Raw genomic sequence first — 19,080 nt, 5'->3', positions numbered from 1 at the left:
CTAATATTACATGTTTAATCACAATTATGTTTCAAACATTTTCATTTACGTCCAAGGCATGCATTTAACCTTTATTATAAATTAATTAGCTAAATTAAACATTAGATATAGATTTAGTCATAACCTCTTTCACCATTTTTAATCTAACTACTAACTAATTTAAATAGTTATTTAATTTAAAAGGTAATGCATGCGACACACATGTATTTTAATAGACACAAACACTTTTAACAATCACATCATGATATAAATATAACTTATTTTGATTAACATGATAAATATTAAACTGTGTAAAATTGTTTATTACGTACCACTTCAAAGACTAAATGAAAAAGAATCAAAATCAAAATTCAATTTTTTTTAAATATTTAAACTTCAAAGTTTATAAATAATTTAGCTAACGTATTATTAAATTTTACTAAAGCAACGATTTTCATTGATAACATCATGAAAATATTTTATATTCTTATTGTAACCTTAATCAAGCAATTTTTAATACAATAATTACGTAATTGAAACTTTAATCTTTAAATATGGGTGTCATGCTAATAACAAGGAGGAAAAATAATCATTGCATGGTATGTTGAAATATTTTTGGTACAATACATTAAAAACATTTTGACATTATTTTATCTATACATTATAGAATGAAAGTGTAGATTAAATCTTCAATTTTAAGGTATTCCAGAATATGAAAATATCTAGCGTCATAGATGGAAGGATTAGGGCATATGAAGTTAAGTTGGCAGCCTCTTAGTGGTCCACGTAGTCCAAAGAAATGTAACTTATAGCCAATCACAAGTTGAGGAAGAGGGAGGGGGCCCCACAAACCCACTTGATTGACTGTCCTGTCCTCTTCCTTTCGTCCTTTGCCTCTCCTTCCGCTCCTTAATTTTGCTCTCTCTACATTTTATCATAATAATGTCCCAAAGACCTTCTTCTCTTCTCTCTCTCTCTCTCTCTCTTCACCGGCGGTGCGGCGATGGCGGCGGTAGTGGTGGTGGAGGTATTTATCTAATTGGTGACTTTCCCAGACGCGTATTTCAAAAGAAGAAAAAGTGTGGTTAAAAGATGTCATGATTGGTTTTTACTTTTGATGGCGTGTGAAGTGGGTATATCTGTGGGATGTAGTAGCAAAACCCTATTTCTCTTTTCCAATTCCCAGTTTCTGCTGCCGTCCACGATGGAAAGACATTTCTTTTTACTAGAAAACGAAAGGGTTGCACAGAAGGTGTTCGATGAAATGTCTGACAAAAGAAAAAAAATGGAAAATCTGTCAGGAGGATTAAAAAAATGGTTTCCCTTTTTTTTTTTTTTTTTTTTTTTTTTGTGGATTCCATAAATGGGAGGGCTTTAAGGTGAGAGATCTGATGACTTAATGGGAAATTGTTGATGGGTTTTGTTGGGTTCGAAATTTGAATGAATGAATGATGCTGAGTGTGTAAGGAGATGGAGAGGAAGAGAGAGCAAAAGGGCAGGAGAGTGACAGAAGAGAGTGAGCACACGCTGCAGCCAAATGTATGAAAGGCATACCTTTGCGGGTGCGTGCTCACTTCTCTTTCTGTCAGCTTCCCCGTAATTTTCCCTTCTGCTCTCTTCTTCTCTCTCTCTATCGTTCTTTTTTTCCTACCCTCTGGTTCATACTGTCAGATAGGCCAGATGTCCATCGGCTATCGCTCCGCTTCTCTTCCTCGAGTACCCTCTTCTGTTTTTTCCTCCTCTAATGGACAAATGGAACAATGAGACTGGTGAAGTTGAAGCGGCCTCTTCGAAGTTTCAAGCGGTGCCGCTGTAGTGTACAATTTCGCCTTTCACACTCATAATTTGTCAGTTTGTTCTCATCCTTTCCAATATTTATTAATTATATTATATATTCTTTGGCTATTGCAATTTTCCATAGAAATTCATCCTTTCCAATATTTATTAAAATATTATATACACTTTGGCTATTGCAATTTTCCATAGAAATTGGAAAACACTTTTCTTTTTCTTTTTCTATTTCTTAACATTGATTTCCATGGAAACTTAGTAGCGCGACTTTTGATGGTCCTCTCCTGCTTATATATGGAATTTTTGAAGGTACAAAACCAATTACTGTTCATTATTTAACGGAAAATCCTTCAAAAAATCGTTGTTGTTTAGTGCAAAACCCTGATTACTGTTCCCATCCAAACCGTAAACTCCCGGCTTTGTATTGGGGTTTCTTTTGTTATAGGCGTATAAGGCACGCTCTGTGTTTTTACTTTATTTTATTTATTTATATATTTATTTTGATTTCCTGAGATTTGGGTTATTCCATATCTGACAAAATATTTCTTTCACTCTTGAGAATATTGGAATCCGCGGAAATATTTATGCAGGCATTATTTTTCGTTGCTGAAGAGTTATGCAGATTTTGTTTCGGTATTTACTTTCCTAAAACGAAAGATTTCTTGCCGTTGTGGGGTACTACTTGAGGAAGGGTGTGACTCAAGTGCTGAATATGGCAACAATCCCTCGTTTTGGATGCCTGAAGAGCCTGCTATTTTCTAGTCCCAGATATGGAGTTTCCAATCCGGAAAATTTCCCCATTCAGGTTACTGATTTATTCGATAAGAAGATATTCCTGTATTTTTGTTCTCTTGTCCCCTTTTCCAAAATCATCACCATCTTGTTCTCTCTGGTTATTTATTCAAGTGGAAGCTAATTAGGGCTTGAATATTGCTTTTCTCAGCACTTGTTTGACGTTGGGAGGCAACATATTGCTTATGTTTCTCTTCACTTCAGATTAACTATCACCACCGCCACCCCCATTGTCCGCTATAGAGGTAATAACCTTTTTTTGTTGTTTTTCTCTCTTTTTTTCTATTGATTTTAACTTATAGAATTATAAAACTTCATTCTTGTGATTTTTGTGTGTTTTGTTACTTGATTCTCCTTTCCCATTTATACTTGATCTTCTTCATTGAAGCCGCACAATGTTTTTTCTTTAACATGGGCTTATATATGGGTTAATTTTACCGTGTGGATGTAGCTTTGATGTTCTTTTTAGATCATGTGAAGGAAGTTGGCTCTTTGTTTAATGCTTCTAAACATCATTATGATACTTGACGTTTTTATATGTGTGAAATTTTGTGTTACTTTTGGGGATTCATTTAGATATTTAAGTGCTGAAGTTTCTAAATCAATTTGATTTTGAGTGGTTTAAGAAAATTTGTAGCTAAGAAAGGTTTTGTCCCTTGTGAAGTTTGACTTTCTGATTAAAGCTGCCAACATTGAAAAGATGAAATTATTTTGCTGACGAAGATAATGTTCTTTAACAAATTGGAAGTTACAAATATTTTTCATTTGATTAAAGGAAGCCATGGCCGCCTTTTTCATCTTGAAATTGTTAAAATTTCCGCATGTGAAATTTTGTTAATCATCATTATCAAATTTGTTTAATTTCTATCAATGGAGTGCACAAATGTCAACGTATGTAGAGAAGAAATTTAAGCAATAGGCGACAACCTACTAAATACATTATATTGATGAACCGATTTTTTTCTCAAGGAAATGGCATATTTTGAACATTCATGTCTTTACCTTTTTTATTTTTATTTTTTATGTGGTCATGATTAAGATAGAAACCACACGCTACCATATGTCTTGCTCTTTTTAGATGTTAATGTGCTAAAAACAAGGATTAAAATATCCATGAATGTCGTTATATTCATGGATATTTCCTTAAATCATATCCAAGGGTTCGATATTGACATTAAATATCCATGGATATTTCCAAAATCTTTTACAAATACTCGTAAAAGACAATTTGTCACCTATTTAGTCTAATATGAATATGAGTACTAATAACTATATTCATGACCTAGTTTTTGAGTAAAAACTACCTAATTATTAATTTAACCACTTAATTATTAATCTAAATAAGTTATAAATTTTGTCTTTTAGAAATTTCTGTCAATATCGATATTTATCGACATATCCGTCGATATCTTTGTGAAATTGAAATCTTGATATCGACATTGACATCGATATTTTAATTCTTGGTTAAACATAGTAAATGTGACAAAATGTAATGTTTTGAACAGTTTATCAACACATTCTTATTATCAGCGCATGAGCTGAAATCTGTCAAGAAAGAAGTGCTTGCCACTAGACTGAAAGCTCAAGTCCTGACAATGCTTGTTACTATAAGATTTAGCAACTTAAGGTTACACATGAAATGACACTAAAAATACTCCAAGCTTTTGAAGCCTGAAGCTATAGGGATTTTAAACAGTGGTTGAAACATTATTCTGCCTTTTTAGGACTTTTTTTCTCCTCAGTACTTTTGAATGAAGTATCGCAGGCATTCATTTCTCTTGTTATTCAGCATTTTTTGCTGTAAGAACAAAGAATTTTGTTATAATAGGATGTGTTGACAGTATTTGCTTCCAGTGTACTTAAAACTTCTAGACATGTACAGTGCTACATTTGTTTGTTACTTATTTTCGTGGATAGAATTTGTTTCTTTATAAAGACTACGTAAAATAACTTGGGGTTGGTAATTGTCATGTCTTGACTTTTAAATTTTAATGACAATGTGCCCCACTAATATTGGAAACATTATACTTGTTAGGTCTTTGACATTGTTTGTTTCAGCTAGCGCCGCCTTATTTATTTATTTATTTTTATGCATACAAGAAGTGCTTCCTCTCAAACGAGATTGACAAATAAAATGTTTTTATTTTTGTTTGTTTATTTATTTTTTGTATTGAAGTGAGTACATTGTTGTCATGACTCAATTTGTAGGATTAGTGATCATGTATGTTTTTAGCTTTCATTTTGAATTTCGGTGGATAAAAACATTGAGTATTTTTATGATAACTTTTAACTAAGAAGATACACTGACAAGTGACACAAATATGATATACATGAACACGAAGACTCATCGATTCCAAAATAGTAGGACATTACAAGTTGAGGACACATTATTTTAATTTTTTTTTCAATAAGAATAAATGTGTGCACAAATTGACATATGGCCGTACCTATTTAACGAAAGGAAGAAAAACATAAATGAAAAACAAAAGGAAAGGTAAGAACAGAAGGAAAGAAACATAAAAGTGACAAACAAAAAAGGAGAGAAGTCACGTAACTTGTTGACAGTTGTGGGTCTCAAAGTTGAAGTGGTCGTCGTCGTAGGATAGTTGGTTTTTTATTATCTTTTTGGAGGTAGATTGTGGGCTAAGTTGTAAGGATGAAGTGTGTTAATATGGAGAATTTGTAAAAACTTCTGAATTTTGAAAAAGTTAGGCTGAACAGTTAATTTTGATCGGCTTAAAATGCTCCTTGAATGGGCTACGGGTAGTGGGTCATATACATATGTGTGTATACATACATATATATATATTTGCGTATGGAGTGTCCTTTATTAAAATGAGTATGTATACGCATACATACATATTAAAATGTGTCACTCGCATGTCCTACCATGTCAGGAGGCAAAAGAATGAGCATTAAATAATAGAAACGGTAGTTGGCGTGTCGAACACTTGTTAGTCTGACACCGCTCTTAGCCGATATGGAAGTGTCAGTGCCTTATAGATTCTTAGTACATTGTCCTCAAAAAACTAAATATATTCATTTAGGTGTTTAGATGCTTTGCCTCTTGATTAATGGTTTAAAGGCCAAAGGTGACCTTGAGATGCTTTAAATACATCAGAAAAACATACTTAAATCATAAAACACAAGACCTTATGTACATGAAGAGAAATTGTAATGTTCTACTAACTATACGTTGACTAATAGTCTGTTTGATATTGATTTAGTTTTTAGTTTTTGAAAGTCACTCTTGTAGGTTGAGGGTTCACGATTTCTTTAATATGATTTTCATATTTCTTATAAAAGTATTTTAATTCCTAGTTCAATCCCTATTCTTTTAGTTTGGTATCGTTTGATTACCATTTGGGTCTCCATTTTGTATTAATTTTGTTTTGTTTATTGTTTTCGAAATTTATGCTTGTTTTTTTTGTTAGTTATCTTGCCATGGTTTTCACTTATATCAAAGAAACATTTGAATCCTCGGTCAATCTAAAAACAAACTAAGTTTTAAAGCTCGTTTTTTTCTATGTTTTTTGTTTTTTGTTTTCTGAAAACAAAATAAATTTATGCTTTTTTTTCCCTCTATAACTTGACATGGTTTTCAAATATTTGTGGAAAGTGGATAATATAACATAGGAAGTTGAAGGTGAAAGTAGAGTTTATAAGCTTAATTGTCAAAAGTATTGTGTAAACCAAAGAAAAATTCTCTTTTTTAATGAATCAAAGTTGTTCAATACAAGAGAGGAATTCTCTACTTATAGAGAATTAGATGCAAGAAAAAAATCCCAAAGGAGGATAGCTTAAAGGAAACTAAAATCTAGATAGGAAACTAAAATGGAATTAGAATCAAAGACTAACCAAGATTAAATTGAATTTACCAAGTTGTCCCCATTCTATTACATCATATTCTATCCCTCCCAAAAAAGTTGTCCTTCAGTTTTAAAACGAAAATGAAGGTAAAAATAGAATAGTAAGCCATTCAAAAGAAAAGTTCCTTGACCATCCAACAATTAACCAAATTTCAAGAGTCAAGCCAATATATCGAACAATTTACTCTCGAAATTGGATGTTATGTCCATCAATCCTATCATCAATGATTCCAAGAATTTAGTTGTTCAAAAAAATCCTCGATTGTCTAAACATGTGCAGACACTTTAGAAAATGAAAAAAAGATTATCAAATTTCTTTGAATTAGGTTGCCCACGGGTATCTTTATCTTACACACTTGAAGAACTAGATTCTGTCAATATCTCCTAGGATATGATCTTAATCTTTGTTTTTCTTGATTGACTCCCGGTAAATCTTGGAAATTTCTTGCATACTCATGGTGCTATTGATTTGCTTGTTGGCTGTCTTGGTGGCCAAGGTTAGTTTCTACTTTATTCTATTGCAACATAGGTAGTGTGGTTAGTTGTGTTTCTCGATTAGTTGATATAACCAAATGGGGATATTTTCTGTAGTGGCCTTGTGTTATTTTTTTCTGAAAAGGAAACAAGCTTCTTTATTAATATGAAAACTCAAAGTACAAGAGAATTATACAATGAGGATAATAGAGAAGTCTGAAAAGAGAGAGAGTGAGATTGAGAGAGAGAGGATCAAGAGGTACACCTGAACATCTTCTTTCAATGTTAGTTCCTCCATGATCTTTCTACCTTCCTCATTCATCTTGTCTACTACTAATTCTTTTTTCTTTCTACTTCGTTCATAATTTACGCAATTTCACAATCCATTTAGATGAGTTCTTTATTCTCTTGAGTGATTAAATGTAGTTCTTAATGGTTTCATGATTGTGGGTAAGGTTGTAGGTTGCAATATTGTTGATTTTGAACCTGGATTGTATTTTCTCTGACTAGTGGTTGCGGTAAATCAAGATTGTATGTTCTTTTTAATTGATTAAGTTTCAAGGATATGCATTTGAGTAAACGATAGATACCATTGATAGAGCTTTCCGTTGACAACATGGATTCGAGTCGTTTTATTCAGTGATTCGATGGTTGTTTTGTTTGCTTTGCCTCTTTGAGGATCATGGAGTTATGGTTAGGGTAGGCTTTTTTCCACCATCTCGTCTAAGTTTCTTAGATCCATGATACCAACACTACAAGAAAAGAGGGATCTTTTGATGCACAAAAGCGTCGGAAGTTATACGAAAAGGCGTCGGAAGATCCTCTCGATGCATAAATGACTGTTGGGACCGGGATCGAAAAATTTTTGTCGAGAGAGACTCTCCCGATGCACAATATTCAGCATCGGGAGATTCTACACATCTCCCGACACTGTATATATGGCATCGGGAGATCCTCTATTTTTTTTATAAAAACAAATGGAAGGTATATAAAAAAAATTAATCCCTAGAGCAAAATAAAGAAGAAAAAGAACAATGGCTTACCGGCGGCGAGGGGTGGCGCACGAAGGTGAAGACCGGATGGTGGACGACAACGGAATTTCGAATCTCTAAAGCAATTAATCCCTAAAGCAAAATAAAGAACAAAAGAAACAGAAAAAGAAGAACAATGGCTTACTAGCAGAGGGGTGGCGGACGAAAGTGAAGACAGGACGACGGATGAAGGTGGATGCGACGAGATTCCAAAATCTCTTCCTCTCTCTCGTTTTTCGGTTGGGGTGTCTCCCTCTCTCTCTCTTTTTCGGTTGGTTTGAAAATAAGTTTACAGATATGAAAAAATGGGTTTTGAAGGGGAACTCTTGACGTCGGTCGGGGTGCGTTGGGAGAGCCTTAAGTAAGCCCGACGCCAGTGGGTATGGTGTTGGGAGAAGTTAAATATATTAAAAAAATTATGAACTTCTCCCGATACCATCCATAACGGGGTCGGGAGACGTTAAATATATTAAAAGATTATAGCCTTCTCTCGGTGCTGTTATGCAAGGTGTCGGGAGAAGCTTATAATTTTTGAAAAAATTTAACTTTTCTTGATGCCATGCACAACAGTGTCGGGAAAAGTTTAAAACTTTTTTATTACATTACTTTTTACCGACGTCGCCTTATGTCGCGTCAGGATTGCTAACTTTTCTCGACGGAGCTTTTACGGTGTCAGGAGAAGCTTTTTCTTCTGACGTCACTTATCCCGACGTTCGTGTTGTGTGTCGGAAAATACATATTTTCTTGTAGTGCAATTTAACGTAAACCAAATAAAATTTTATTGCTGAATTATCTATTTACATTGAATAAGAAAGAATCCTAAAAGGAAACTAAAATGGAATTGAATTGACAAGTACTACCTACAATTAATTTGAATTTACCAAGTCATCCAAATCCTTTACAGCAAAATAAAACACCAAAAGAAAAAAAGAAAAAACAAAGCTTGGTTTTTGAACACTGCTTGTTTTCTTTTGCAATTTCTTAAACATAGTTTACATCTCTCCCAAAGTAAACATTTGAATTCTTAGTGAAATACTATAAATCATAAGGGGAAATGATAGTAACCCCAAAATGTTTTCATCTTTAACAACTAGTACTCTTGGAGAACTTGTTGGGATAGTTTTGTTTTCTTTTCTGGCTGATATTGATTCCAGGATTTGAGTAAAAATCTGACATCTTTTCATCGTACGTCTAACTTATCAACTTTTTGCGCTTTCTCGGTGGAGTCTGGACAGAGATTGAGATTGTTTGTAATCTTTCCCTTATCTTTCACAATCTTTCAAATCTTCTTCAAATTCCCAAGTCTTACACTCGATTTTTGTTTCTGAATTGAGAATTACCAAATGAAATTATGAATTTCTTGTTGTTTCCCCCTTCAAGTGAATGTGTGGTGGTCTACAAAGGAAAATCTTATTTCATGGTGATTGTTGTATAGCTTTTGCTTCGGAAAAGACGTTCAATTTTGGAAATGATTACCTAGGATTTGGCAGAGAATACATACAATCCTGGCCATTGTCTTCACCGATGTTCCATCGAGAAAGTCCAATAAAATGATGGTTTGGGTGAATCTCGACTAGGAAGAATTGAGAAAAACTGTTATAGCCAATTGTTAAAAAGGGTGTCGATTGTGAAAGATGAATCTCTTTTGGGTTATTTCTATCAATTCAACAAAAAAGCTTTTCAAGCCACTTTTTTAGTTTTCAAAGCATGGAGGTTCATAAAAACAGTTGTAAAATTCCCGTCAGACCCTTCGATTTCTCTTAAGTTAATTATTCCATAGACTGTATTAAAGGAGCAGCATTCTTAGGAACCTCCATTCTGTCTCAATAAGGAGGGTGGAATAAAGCCTCATTCATTATAGTCCGACACAAATGAATGGCTTCTAAATTGTCACAACCAAATAACGCCCCCACAAGCATACACCAAACACTTTGAGGTGTTCTTACACACGCTACACCACCATAACCCTAATAGGCAAGGGATGATTCTTAGAAACAATCAGTAACTCAATTGTGTTAATCATCTTATATGAAAACCAGGTTTGAAGATAAGGAACTCAATTAGTGAACTCTAGATATCGAATTCTAACATCCAATCAAATTGACAACAACACAAGGGAATGAATTAGATTTGGGTTGCCCTTTGATTGAAGACAAAAGGATGGTGTTGAGGCTTTGTCATCTATCCATTTTCATTGATAGAAAACCCTAAATCTTAAGAAACATCAAAACCTACAATCTATATTTTGTTCCCCTACTTTAAACCCAACCTACTGCACTATAGGGGATATAAAAAGTCCATTCTACCCTAACTCAGAAGAACTAAAAACCCAAATAAACATTTATGGGTCCAATTATAAAAATCCAAAAAAATAAGGTATGCTTTTGCAAAATAAAATAAATTATAAAGTTCAATTGGTTCCATCTTGTAGCGTCAAATGACTCCAATATAAAGCTTCTCATCAATTCTTGTTGCTTGAATCTTCTCAATTGAGTTCACCTCCTCTTGAATGTGAAAATTCAATGCTAACCATAATTTCTTGGCTCTTGAATGTGTGATCGGTCTTGGAGGTAACCCAAAAGCGTCCTGGTTCATATCATCTTCACATGGAAAACATGCAAGGAAAGTACTCAATTACAACTATTGGCCACAAAGAAAGCAACAAGAATTGAACATTCGAAGATTGTGATAGAATCTGAATACATTGAATGTGAAAGATAATGGAGGACCTAGTAATTTTCTCAAATTCTTTTTTTGGAAAGTTTTGCATGAGAGGGAGCACATCCGGAATTGCCTTTAGAAGCATTTTTCTGTGTGTTGTGCTTGCAAGGAAGCAGATTCCTTTGCTTCACTTTTTGTTTTCGCCCTTTGGATTCGGTCATGCCTTGATGTACGTGGTGCTTCTTAATCTTCATTATGTTGCCTTATTCTTGTTTCTTTCCCATTCTGTTGGGTATTTAGCTAGAGAGGCACAATTCAACATATATTAGAGGGTTCGTGAGATTTGATGATGAGTTTCGGGAGTTGGTTAAATTTATTCTTTCTTATAGCGCTGGTCATTCCTTGATTGGGACCTTTCTTTAACTAATTGTTGGTCCCATTCCTTTGGATTGAGGTTTCTTTTTGTAGTATTTTCTAAGGTAAGAAACTGAGCTTTTGTTGAGAAAAATGAAAGAACCTACTAGAGCATGCAAAAAGACAGTTGTGATAGCTGAGTGGTCTATTGATCTTGAACCTCTTTCTGTGTATATTGTTTAAAAAAAACAAAACAAGAAAGGAGTCAAAACATTTTAACTACCTAACAAACGTCAATTCATGAGATTCAAACAAGCTTGTAATTATAAAAAGATTGTGTAACAAACAACCATGATGGTGCACTTAGCAATCTTCCAAATCTTTACCCACGATCTATTGACCTGGTCTTGCTAGTCCAATCCAACCAAATTTTCCACAATGGACAATGAAACAAGCTTGTCACAAAATTTTCTAGTATCCATGAAGCATCTTTTCAATCATAGCACAACACTCTAGTCTTTACCAAAGCAAATGTGCAATTTGACACTTCCAAAACACATGATCGATGACCTCTTCATGGCTTTTAATGAGAATGCACCATGCAGGCACAACACAGAGGGAAAAAATTCTCTCAAGTACTGTTCAAGGTATTAATTCTCCCATACAAACCTACTACTCAGAATTTTACCTTATTAGGAATTTCAATCGGCCGAAAATAAAGGGTAGATAAGTGTTACATATAATATTGGGAAAAAAGCACTATCCAAACCTCCCGGGAATGAATTGAGTTTGAACTCAACAGTTTATTCTTTTCAAGCACCCATGGAAGTTATCACTGATAGCAAGAGAGGCAAACACTTTCGTGGACTTGTGTTGGTAAGAAGGTACGCTCAGTGACTTTGCTTCTACTGTGTCATCGTCAAAGACACCCCATATCCTTTTTTATGGGGTGTCTTTGAGGATGACACAGTAGAAGTGAAGTCACTGAGCGTACCTTCTTATTATATAGGCTGTAGAAATGAGGAAATAAAACATTCAACCTATCATCTTTGTGATGTTCATAAATTAGGAGGGGAAAAAAAGAAAACCAGAAGATATTTCATTCTAAAGGTTATTAGAGCTACAACCATTTTGCCAATAAAGCCCCATAGCGAAGTTTCAGGTTCCCAATGCCTAACTCTCATGGATCGGATCACATTTTAAAACCACCTCACACCTTACAAGAAGGGACCTTCTGTCTTTTTATTGATCCCTTCCCACAATTAATTTGTCATCACTTTTTCAATAGAGTTGCTAAATTGAACCGATATCGTCAATATAAAAACTTGTTTCAGCTCATCCATTATTTCTATGAAAAATCTTGTTTCCATTAAAACTAAATAGATAAATTACCCAATATTCTACTTTAGATTGGAGAAGGCCCTTTTCATGGTTTTAAAGCTTTTCCATATCTGGGTCTATAAAGACCGTCACATTTGGTCACGACCTAATGGAAGTCCTAGATTAAAAGGTGGAAGTTGATTCACCCCACAACCCACCATGAGAAGCCTATATGCTCAACTTTGCACGGTCATGATTTGAAGTCTATGATGGAATTTTATCCCTGATGACACTGAAATACGAAATACCTTCAAAGAAGGACAAAAGACCTTTATGATTGCCAAAGGAACTTTTCTGTTTGATTACTGTTAATCTTTTGGTACTCACTCGTAAATCTCATCCATTTTATTTTGTTTGGGTTTGCTCACTGTAACACGAGGTGTTACTCCTATTTTTATTATGTTTCAAGCTTTTATTATCTCTTGTTTGCTAATCATCTTAAACTTCACCGTTTTTAATTCTCTCCTAGAATTTGAAGGATATTTACCTTAAAGTTTCTTAAGTATTTTCAACACACATAATTGGATAAGAACTTTGAATTTATTAGAGATTATGGTATGCCAAACGCACTTTTACATTGTCTAACTCTAACATTTATTGTCTCTAGCAACCATATATCATCTCTTTTGTGAAGTTATATCACTTATCCGTGATATATTTACACGGAGACTGAAGTGCCAGTTCAACAAGGTTTCAAATGACTAGTAAATTCTACATACCCTGTCCCTGTTAATGATCACAGATCACATCATCTCAATCATTCTGTAAAGAGAGTGAGGAAGCAGACTTGTCGTGAGTAAGTGAAATGAGCTCTGTGGTCAATTCCCTTTGTCTAACTTGTTCAATCCCATTTTAAGATACTTGACTAAATAGCACTCATATGTCGAGGCTTAAATTGGAAGATTGAATGGGTGTACTACCGAAATTGTTGAAAAGGTTGAACTATGCATGAGAAATGGAACTTAGGGGCATGCATCTATATCAAATATTAACAAAAACAACCATCATGGTTCCATGATTCTCTGCAGAGTCCAAGTCTGCAGCCTCAGTGGATGTGTACTTCGAAATGTAATGCCCTTGATGTTTGGACATTTGGTTAACTCATTTCTCATTCAAATATTCCATAGTTAAACTGAGGGTTCCACTGTGTAGCCAGACTTTTACCTTCTATGCTCATTTGGCATTGGGGCACTCTAATGACAGTAGCTGGAGTTCCTTCTTAAGGAGAGGAAGTTAATGCATCTATGTAGATACCATAAGAAGGCTGAAGCATTTCTGAAGTTGTAATTATCTTTATATTTCCATCTCATTATATTTGTCGCCTTTCTTATTAGAGGAGTTTCTTTTAGTCCAGTACAAGTTAAAAACTCTAGGGAGCAGAAGGGAAGATGGTTGATTTTGATAGCATGGGATAGGGCCGAGTAAGTTGGAAGGTTCACATGGTCTGCGTCTGGTTTCTGACTACTACAACTATTAGACATCATAATTTTGTGTTGGATGCTGAACCCTAGGAAGCAGCAGGGAAGATGTTTGTGCTTGGGCACTCATAAGTAGGGTTTGTGCGTCAACACTCCTTTATAGGGTTTCAGTTTCAGTCTCTGGCAAGAGAAACAATTGAACCTCAAAAGTGTATATTATAGAGTTTCATTTTCAGTCTCAATCTCAGACAAGAGAAAACCAATTGAAGCTCAGAACTGTATGCTGTATGCTGCCACTTCTTTATTTGCTTTGTCTGTGGTGTGCACACAGTTAGTTGACAACAAGGCCCTCTTGATCCTTTTGAGTGTGACGAAATTGGGTTGGAGAAATTTTATGAAAACATTGTTATGGATGCTGGTTCCATTTTGTACTCTCCTTCCTTGGTAAAGAAGGAACAAGAAATTCTTGGCTGCTCATCTCTTTATTACACTCATTGTATAATTCTCTTGTACTTTGAGTCCTATCATTAATAAAGAAGTTAGTCTCCATTTCAATAAAATAAATTCGTGAGGATAATTGTTACCAGCCAAAAGAACTCTAAGGTGGGTTTTGCTTGAGTTGAAGTATATTATACTAACTTTTCATGTGGTGCTTTGTGATTTTGGAAATTATAAAAGCACATAAGAGTAGGTCTTCATAGGTTTGTTCGGTTAAAAAATCTTTTTTATTATTATCTTTAATAATTCAACAATTGGGTTGCAATTTTGCTTGACCCAGTGGATCATTGTGAGACAATGGACGCAATTCAAGGTGCAGCTTTGTTGAATTCAAGAACTACTCTCAAAAGTCATCCCAAAGCTCCCTTTTATTGATATTCTTATGTTGATGGTCAAGTAACCTTTTGCCGCAGGCTCTTTCTTATGATGGCATGGTAGATAGATCGTGTGAAGCATTCCTTTATTATGATGAGTTTATTTGTTCCTATTGCTGGCTATATATGTATGTTGTTCATGGAGAGAAATATTATACTTAACGAGGAATGAGAGATCTGGTATCTGCTTCTTTCTTTTGGATGTAATAACTTGTTTGATCAATTAGTGTTGGTTTATACTTTGACGAACACCTTGCATGAAATTAGACAGTTGTTTAATAAGTAATTAGTTTAGTTAAATGAGAAAGTTAACAAACTCTGATCCTTCATGTTTTTGGTTGGTCTTTTTTTAGAACCGCCATGAAACAGGAGTTGTCAAGTATGATTTCAAAAGCCAGGACGAATGCAGTTGGAGACACTTTAGATTCAAGCTGCATCACCTGTCCACTCCCTACTAATGGATGTAGTAGACAAGGAAGGAGTTTAACCTCAAAATTCAAAGGCGTTGTGCCTCAGCAGAATGGCCACTGGGGTGCTCAAATTTACGCTAATCACCAGCGTATTTGGCTTGGTACATTCAAGTCTGAAAATGAGGCAGCTATGGCATATGATAGTGCTGCTATCAGAATCAGGAGTGGAGATTGCCATAGAAACTTTCCTTGGACAAAATTCACTATCGAAGAGCCTAACTTTCAGAAACTTTACACTACAGAAACTTTGCTTAATATGATAAAGGACGGTTCTTACAGAACTAAATTTTCTGAGTATTTAAGGGATTGTTCTGAAAGCACACAAACGTCGGTGAGTCCCTCCACAGAAAAGGCGCATAACAATGGAGGGACATCTATTAAGCAACTTTTTCAAAAGGAGCTAACACCTAGCGATGTTGGTAAGTTGAACAGATTGGTCATACCAAAGAAGTACGCTGTTAAGTACTTTCCTCAAATATCAGCTAGTACAACAGAAAATGTAGAACCCGTTGATGATGATCGCGATGTGCAGCTAGTATTTTTTGACAAAATGATGAGACAATGGAAATTTCGCTACTGTTACTGGAAAAGCAGCCAGAGCTATGTTTTTACGCGTGGTTGGAATCGCTTTGTGAAGGAAAAACAACTTAAAGCTAATGACACAATAGCTTTCTACTTGTGTGAAGCAGCCTCAAGTGATTCTAAAACTACATTTTGTGTTGTAGATGTTAATAACCGTGACAACAGTGGTGGCCTGGTTGAGAATGAAACCACATGTAGCGAATTGCAGCTCAATTTGAGGCATGGAGAAGTTGAGGAATCGGTCTCGCCTAAGCACATAGACAATGAACTAAAAGATGAACGTGAAGTTAAGGGCTTCAAACTGTTTGGAGTGCATATCAAGTGAAAGTAAGTTTTGCTATTCCTTTCTCCTTCGATACTTTCTTTTCCATTTTTTGTAGTTTTATAGTAATTAAACCACATGCCTTAAAGAAAGTCATTTAAGGTATTTTTAGGAGATTCTTTGTGGAACAATGCTAAGATAATATATACCCACTATCAGGAGAAATTATTAGAATTGATCAATATTTCTACCGTGTAGTTTTCACCCTCGTGAATTTCTTATGTACTAAGAAATGTAGTGGTAGAGATTTAAACCTCGGACTTCAAGTGAAAGGATATAGATATTAAGATAAAAGGAGGAGAAACTATCTAATCAATTTGATTTGGTTGTCTGTCTTATTCAATTGTTCAATGTAAGATTTTCAGTCAGTTTCTTATTTGACACAGTTTCCTGAATGGATTTCACCATGATTGAGATCTAAAGCAATGAGAACATTCAACTAATTTTAGGTTATAGATGAGTCTATTAGTGTTTATCACTAGAAGTATCTTGGCCCAAATTCTTGTTTCTTTTCCCTTACCAATATGCATGTACGCGTAAGTACATATATATTGATCGTTTATTTAGTTTTGGTTGCAATGAACAGCACCCTACTCTGAGATAAAATCATCATATTGAAGTTGTTAGATTCAAGTAAACTGAAGTGTATATTATATTAGTATTATCAGTATGATAACATACTAATATGATCAAATTATTCTCCACTTTGTTAAGAAAGGAGAGCCATTGTTCTAAATGAGGTTTCCTATCTACCAAACAGTGACACCCACCAAATTCCAATAATCAAACTTTACTTTATTATTAAAATATCAATCCTTAATGTTGTTTTTTTTTTTCTTTTTAATTTAATTTTATAATCTCTTTGTCTCTCTCCCCTTCAAAAAAGCAGTACACAGAAAGGTTTTTAATAAGGCAGAAATTCCAAAAACAGCATGGCTCTTCTAGCGAGTTGCCTTATTGGTAGGTGGTCAATATAATCATGCACAAAAGCTAATGGGTTTAGTTGAATATTCTAAAGTAAAGTAAACTTAATATGATTGATTTAATGTTTTTTTTTTTTTTTTTTGTGTATTTAGTTGTATGATTCTTTTGTTATTCAAAGCACCTTCCCCATATAACATATCTGATGTATAGTCTTTATTCATTATGATAATGTAAGATATAGTACTACAAAAAGACAAAGATTGATACAGATCAATAGCCAACTCAACCAATTATTTCTGTGCATTCCTTTTCTGTGAATTTTATTTTTGCTTCTCTCTACCGTATGATATAGTTTGATGATCTTTGGAAAACATGGTCTCATGCCAACTTAAACATAATTCAATTGGTCAAGGTATATATTTTTAATTGAGGTTAAATTTTTAGCAAGATCTTGAAAATTAAAACAAAACAGTACTATATATACATATAAAATAAAAATGATGCCGGCCTAGATTTAACTCAACAAGTTTCAAAGCCTACGTTTTGAATTGAGTGGTAAAATATGTAGATCTTTCTATCTTGAACGTACTTACCTTGAAAGCAGAAAAGAAAATGCCTATTTGAACCTTCTTACCTTGAAGGTTATATCTTTCTATCTTGAAGGTTAAGGAGGAAATGCCTATTTGAGCATTATTCAATTGGTTAATGGCCAAAGAAGGTTAAATATCTGTACTTTTTCATTTGGAAGGATCCTACCTTCTTTCAACTTCTTTAAAATGTAAAATAAAATGATAACTTGAACATATGGCTCTCATATTTTTATTTTAGTCGCCATTTCGAATAATCTTACCTTCATCATGGTTTGGAAAATTTTAAATGAAATATTAAACTACATGCAAATGAACTAATATTTTGAACTGGGAGGTCAAATATTTGAATGTATGAAAAAGAAAATATTACATTGAACTCAACTCAAGAAATATTTGGTTCCTTCTTATCTTGAATAAGTAAGACATTACTCAAGTTCTTAAAAACAAAAAATGAAACGTCAACTCGAACACAACTCAACTGATTAAGATATAAATACTTCAATCGAGAGTCAAAACCCTTCTCGAATTATCATACCTTCATCCAAGTTCTTGAAAAAGAAAAAGAAAAAGAGGAAGGACATGATATGACATATGTGGTGGGGTCCTTAAAAAGATTAGGAGATGGGAAATATAAAGCCAATGGAGGAAGATGTAGTGGTTGATATATATTTGATAAAAAGTATATGTTGTGATTCCAATTCCAACTATAGAGATAGAGATTATAATTGCAGCCTCAAATTCCCTCAAAGGGCCAATTGGGTGAACCTTTCTGTGGCTTAAAAGGCCACTCCTTTCTTAACTATAATTAATCAATCCTCAAATCTTTTCCCCCAAATTCTCAAATTTATGTCTCTTTTCCAATATTTTCTCAGCATTGTTAAGTCTCTCACATTATTATTTCATATTCATATTCATATCAGCTTACTACCACTATTTACCAACTATTTGTTTTGATAAACATACTACAAAATGTATTTTTGATTCACTTTTTAAATTAAACCATTTACTTTCAAAATCTATTATCAAAACACACATATATTTTACTACTGAATTTCATATTTAAGTTTGTTTTGAGGTATATAAGAAAAGGAACAAAATATAAACGCAAAACCAAAACAAAAAATCAAATCAATTTTACAATTTAAATGTACATTGATTGTATAAATGGAAGCAAAGTACATTTGTTTTGAACATATAATTATGAGGGGCAATATAGAAAATCGAATGAGAGGAGGAAAATGGTGTTTATGAAAGAGAAATATGATTAAGAAATGCATATCTTTTGTTCTCTTTTTCTGTCTTGGAAAAAATAAAGACAAATACAAATAATTTTTCTTTAAAAAACAAAAGGAAAAAAGAAAAGAGGAAGAATATTATAATAATAGTAATAATAATATGTGGGCATAACAAAGCCAAACCCCATGTGAAGCCTAATGCCAAACACATCCCTACATTTCCATCTAAACATTGCTTTGTTTTCATGTGACTTCCCCACATGTTAGGACTCTTTTAATTTCCTCCTACTCATGTAAAAAAAAAAAAAAAAAAAAAAAAAAAAAAAACAATACAAA

At 33.9% G+C, this 19,080-nt stretch overlaps 1 protein-coding gene and 1 non-coding gene across 6 annotated transcripts; both read left to right on the top strand.

Moving 5' to 3' along the window:
• Positions 1-899: 899 nt before the first annotated feature.
• Positions 900-16,311, top strand: LOC103487363 (AP2/ERF and B3 domain-containing transcription factor At1g50680-like). Of its 5 annotated transcripts, none has more exons than XM_051081559.1 (4): positions 900-1,826; positions 2,383-2,575; positions 2,714-2,807; positions 14,975-16,311. In XM_051081559.1, the coding sequence occupies exon 4, from the start codon at positions 14,982-14,984 to the stop codon at positions 15,996-15,998; it is 1,017 nt and encodes a 338-aa protein (XP_050937516.1). In that variant the 5' UTR covers positions 900-1,826; positions 2,383-2,575; positions 2,714-2,807; positions 14,975-14,981; the 3' UTR covers positions 15,999-16,311. The 5 variants fall into 5 exon arrangements, with proteins under 5 accessions (XP_050937516.1, XP_050937515.1, XP_050937514.1 ...); XM_051081558.1 differs by having other exon boundaries at positions 2,361-2,575; XM_051081557.1 differs by having other exon boundaries at positions 900-2,079.
• MIR156C (microRNA MIR156c) lies at positions 1,473-1,577 on the top strand. The gene has a single exon (NR_120738.1). It is a non-coding gene; the product is annotated as a microRNA MIR156c (primary transcript).
• Positions 16,312-19,080: the final 2,769 nt, after the last annotated feature.

Source organism: Cucumis melo, chromosome 2 (genome assembly GCF_025177605.1).
Source record: "Cucumis melo cultivar AY chromosome 2, USDA_Cmelo_AY_1.0, whole genome shotgun sequence".
Taxonomy (NCBI): domain Eukaryota; kingdom Viridiplantae; phylum Streptophyta; class Magnoliopsida; order Cucurbitales; family Cucurbitaceae; genus Cucumis; species Cucumis melo.
The sequence above is the reverse complement of the archived record's forward strand: the minus strand, read 5'-3'. Positions and strand labels throughout refer to the sequence as shown.

What these genes read in the sequence shown, in the direction of transcription:
- LOC103487363 (XM_051081559.1), top strand. Translation starts at nt 14,982, where the DNA reads ATGAAACAGGAGTTGTCAAGTATGATTTCAAAAGCCAGGACGAATGCA.